Source organism: Malus domestica, chromosome 07, assembly GCF_042453785.1.
Source record: "Malus domestica chromosome 07, GDT2T_hap1".
Lineage (NCBI taxonomy): Eukaryota > Viridiplantae > Streptophyta > Magnoliopsida > Rosales > Rosaceae > Malus > Malus domestica.
In genome coordinates this window covers 22,503,321-22,508,761 of record NC_091667.1, presented here as the reverse complement: position 1 = coordinate 22,508,761, position 5,441 = coordinate 22,503,321, and the positions used below count along the sequence as shown (strand labels likewise).

The window sequence follows — 5,441 nt, the reverse complement described above, 5'->3', positions numbered from 1 at the left end:
ACGATAAAATTTCACTAGTTTCTTAGAACGTAATGTTCATCATTTTTTTTGAACTCAATTATATGCCTCAGATATTTCTGATTTGGCCAATATTTTACAAGAATGATCTATGAAGTACAACTTCAAAAATAAATGGTTCAGATCATTGAAATTCGATGTGATATGAGTCCCACAACTAATCCTCAATTTTTTAAAAATAGAGAATTCCTTTCCTTGAAGAGTCTGTGTAACCATTATATCTTTTCGGTTTGTTTATAATTGGCTTTCAATGATCAGGGAATAAATGATATGCCCAGTAATTAAGCAAAACAATTCTACAACTGGTCTGAAGGGCCAAAAGGAGATTTAATTTCTTAGTTTTGTTTGTTTGTTATAAGTAGAGATAAAATATAACAGTAAGAAATCAAACGAAACATATAAATATAGTACTGAAAATTTTCATGATGTATAGTTTAATTAATGTGTGTTTAAACTATAGTTATAGCTTTCATTTGACACTCTAACCAAGTCAAGAGGCAGTATTGCAAGCTAGCTGGAGTACCAGGAGATAAAACATATGGGTTCCTATGCGGTAATTATATGGTAGCAATTTTAAAATCGAACACAATCGTACTAGTGATGTGGTCCTTTATGGAAAAATGCAGCATGCATTCAAGCTGCATGCACGAGAAGGGCAGATAGCAAGAAGGACCGTTGAGTTACGTGCACAAACGTAAATTGGCAAAATTCATGTAAGCATCTCAAAAACAATTATTGGCTTGTTATGTTGTATTAATTAGCACACATATTTTATATTAAAAAATAAAGTAATCGTTTCTTGTTTTTATAGAACGTTCATAAATAAATGTTTTAATAAGAACATATTTTAAACCATTTGATCACATTGGACTAAAATGTTTATTAACTTTCATGCACCTCAACATTTGATGTGTGTTGGCAACAAGTTGGATCCATATATTAGATAACTTTCATCATTATATACATGATGTTAGAGTAATGATCAAATTGGACTTATATCGTCAAATAAAAATTTGTGATTGAAGATTAATTATAATCCAGACTACGCGTTCATACAAGAATAATTTGATCAATGATTCATATTTGTAGTCTAGTAATATAAAGACCTTGCGTGTATATTTATATAAATATATTGCAGTCTAGTAATATAAAGACGTTGAGTGTGTGTATATATATATATATATGTGTGTGTGTAAATATATGTTGATCGGCAGATAATTAATAAGAGATGTACATTTTTCCTATATGAAAATAATACTTATAAAATTATCATTTTTTCTTTAAAAGTCTTTATTTATTCCTTCTTAACACACGTAAGCACGCCCAACAAATAAAAAGGGGTACAAGGTGTAAGAATCCTTTGTGCTCTACAGAGCATCAGAGTCCTCTTGTTTCCGGTGCTTTCCCTCTTATGCCCACACTAGTTCTAAATATTCATATTCTTGAGAAAAAAGAGATCTAGTTAGATAGAGTGAATCATGGGAAGGGCTCCTTGTTGTTCCAAGGTTGGTTTGCATAGAGGTCCATGGACTCCTAGAGAAGACACATTACTCACCAAGTATATTGAAGCTCATGGTGAAGGCCATTGGAGATCCTTGCCAAAAAAAGCTGGTATACATAATTATGTTATTGCTCATTTTCCACATTGTTATATAATTTCTTACGTATCATGAATTATTCATGGTCCTCATTGTTCTGTAATTTGTTTTTTCATTTGTTGGTACAATTTTTTTTATCCTACATTTTTTTGGGTCAAAATAGGCCTCCTCAGGTGTGGGAAGAGTTGCAGGCTAAGGTGGATGAACTATCTAAGACCAGACATAAAGAGAGGCAACATAACCCCCGATGAAGATGACCTAATTATCAGACTACATTCACTTCTTGGCAACCGTTGGTCTCTCATCGCCGGTAGGCTTCCGGGTCGAACCGATAATGAGATCAAGAACTACTGGAACACCCATCTTAGCAAAAGACTCAGAAACGAAGGCACCGACCCAAACACCCACAAAAAATTATCTGAGCCGATAGCCAGGGAAAATAAAAGGAGAAAGAACCAAAGAAGCAAGAGCAACAACAATAAGAAGGAGATGGTGATGACGAAAGACAAGAACAATAAAACTGCCCAACATGTGGAGCCACAAAAGCCTAAGGTTCATCTCCCAAAACCTACTAGGTTTACTTCCTTTTTATCCCTACCAAGAAATGACAGTTTTACTAGTAGTACTACAGTTACTACTGGGTCTTCAAGCCAAGACTTAAACGGAGGGGGGGGGAGAGGAGGAGGAGGAGGAGGTTTTGGTGTTAATACTTGGTGTAATAATGGTGGGCTTGTGTTTTGTGTTGGTGATGAAGATCAAGATCATGATCCTATTAATTCTTCAGCTGATGGCGGTGATGATCATACGCTTGAAAATCTATATGAAGAATATCTACAGGCGCTTCTGAAGATAGACCATCATCATGATCATCAAAATCAACTTGAATTAGAGTCATTTGCCGAGTCACTGTTAATCTGAAAAAAAAAAAAAAATAGTATAAGATAGATAAATTAGTATGGTCGTCCCGCGCAAGTGTCTAATAATAGGGTTTGAATTTTAGGCTTTCACGTGCTAGGGTTTGAATTTTAGGCTTTCACGTGCTAGGGTTTGAATTTTAGGTTTTCACGTGCTTACCGTCTAGTTTGTAGCCATCTCTGTGTAATAGTGGACCTCTTTAATCTTTATTATATTTGTTAATTAATAATATTTGTGTATCAGAAAAAAAAAATTATTTGTGAATATTTTATGATGGTACTATCCACACATCAGTTTCAATTTCAGTCTTTTAATCGAATGAATTAAAGAAGATGACAAAATTAACAAAGAGTATGTAAAAAGTAAAAATGAGTGTGTAGATAGAACCAACTTATTTTGTATGATGGTGACTTGGGGGTTAAAGTAAATTAGCTACTAACAATTGAGTCCAAGGTTTTTTTACTCTTGGTTACATCTCTACTTTATAATTTGTATGTCTTCAGTTCTCCTTCATTTTACGCGCAGACTCCGTGGGGAAAATAATAAGTCGAGTTGTGTCGAATTATTATTACGATTAATTTATTTTTCTTTTAACTTATAAGGAGAAATAACTTTGCATTCCTAATAGGCTTATTAATTGATTTGCCCCTATAATTGCTATTTAGTCTCACTTTACTCCGTGGTACTAGCTTTGTCTCACTATGCCCCATATAACTGTCAATTTCGTCTCATTTAATCTCCGTTCACCTCATTTTCGTCTATTCCGTCAAGTAAATGTTAAATTAAAAAGTATCATGGACATTTTATTTTTGAAACAACTCTTTGTCTCCAACTTGGCTGCTAAAACAGTCCCAATTTTATTTTGATAACTCTAATTCAAACTCATGTCTGTCTCTCTTGCATATTGATACGGAGCTGTAGTTGCAACCATTGGATTCAATGGGTGGCTTGAATCAGATTTTGAAACACAACTCATTATTTGCTTTGAAACACATGCAACCCATTTCTGCTTTTACCATCGTATGTAGCTACAACTTCACACCAATCCACAAGAGAGACAGACTGGGCTTTGAATTAAAGTTATCGAAAATGGAATTAGGATTGTTTTAGCAGGCAAGTTGGAGGCAAGAGTTGTCTCAAAAATAAAATGTCCATACTACCCTTTAATTTAGTTTTTTTTTTTACGGAATGGACGAAAATAGGATGAAATGAGATTAAATGAGACGAAATTGACAATTTTATGAGACAAAGTGAGATAAAACCTGTCTCAAAAGGTAAAGTAAAACTAAGGAAAATCAATTAATAAGCCATATTACTTCCAACTTTAAAAGTAAAAACATGACATGGTTAGAACTGGCATGCTTGATTTATTTTTTTTTCTTTTTTATTGTTTTTAGTGCTTTTATTATTTTTTAAGTATTGTTGTGTTGTTTGTAGTTATTATTAGGGGAATTTTGATGCTTATTTTTAAATTTGTTAGACCAAACATCCTTAGCCTTTAGATTTTTTTTATTAAACTACTTTCTGTTGCAGTCCTATTAGATTAGGAATGTGATTGTGTAAATCCTAATGTATATAGGAATATCTTGGAATATTCTCTAAGGTTAGATATTATCCTATTAGAGTTGTAATCTTATTAGGATAAGAAATTTACTTTCCCTACTACTATAAATAAAGGCACAATGAGATGGAATAGAATACACCTCACAATTACACATCTCTCTCTTTTTCTCTACTATGCCGCACCCCCTCTCTCTCTCCCCTTTATATGATTCGGTAAATTAGGCATACAACACGTTATTAGCACGCTCTTGATGTTACGCTAAAGAGAGTTTATTCTTCAATCAGGCGAGTATTACATTTTAATCATTCTTTTTATGATTAATTTATTCTTTTATTAAATGGATCTACATGCTATTGATTCAATTTTCTTTGTTGAACGTGATACAATGCATTGGAGATGCAATTCTGGCTTTTCGAGAATGATCTTCTACAAATTCAAAGGCTTTTGTTATTTTCTGTCAATCAGGTACGCTTAAAATAAATTAAGATATTTGAAACAACCTTGAAGCATGAAAATATTCCCCATGATGCATGAACCCCCTATATTTATATTTTCCTTTCAATTATATATATTGCATATGTGTTCATATATTTTGTCAATATATATATTTGTTCATGCAAAATGCAATTATGTTATATGAAATTTGTGACTCAAAGCATCAAAATTAATTTAGAAACAATTAGGATTTTTAACCCTAGAATTCGAAAAAAAAAATATGGGATTTTTCGCAGCTCCACGCCGCACCGCCGAGCCACACTGTCTGGCCTACAGCCACTTCACAGCTAGAACGGCGTCGTTTTGACGCCATAGACCTCTCGCAGCAGCGCCATGGGTTTACTGCCACTGCACTACAACCAGGCCTAGACTTTGCTGGGCTCGCCATCTGTCTCGACCCGCGATCACCAAATCCAGCCCATGTGGCTGGGCTTGCCTAGAACAGACCCACAACGAAACCAGCTCTCGCTAGGCTTCGCACACACCCATCTCAGGCCAGCTCCTTGCTGGGCCTATGCACCCGCATCTTATGTGGCCTATAAACCAACAACTTTGTTGTTAGGCCTGTCCCAGACGCACGGCTCATGGCCAGCAACCATGATTGGGCTGCTCTGCAACCAACCCATTAGGGGTGGGCAAACGGGTATAGGAATCACGGGTCGGGGTGGGTAATCAAGGTTCGGGGTGGGTATGGGCCAGTTCCTAATTTTTAAAAAGAGAAATGGGGCGGGGTGGGGCGGGCCGGTTTTAGAAGTATAGAAAAACAGGTACCCGAACTGGCCCGTTTTTAATTGCCATGGACGGACAAGGTTGAATGATAAACTATCATCCAATCCACACCGTTAGATTTT

General features: G+C 35.2%; 1 protein-coding gene across 1 annotated transcript; it reads left to right on the top strand.

The window, feature by feature from the left end:
- Window positions 1–1,496: 1,496 nt before the first annotated feature.
- On the top strand, window positions 1,497–2,534 carry LOC103420697 (myb-related protein 308-like). The gene is given in 2 exon segments (NM_001328837.1): window positions 1,497–1,629; window positions 1,780–2,534. Coding segments are annotated over 2 exon segments (888 nt in total).
- Window positions 2,535–5,441: the final 2,907 nt, after the last annotated feature.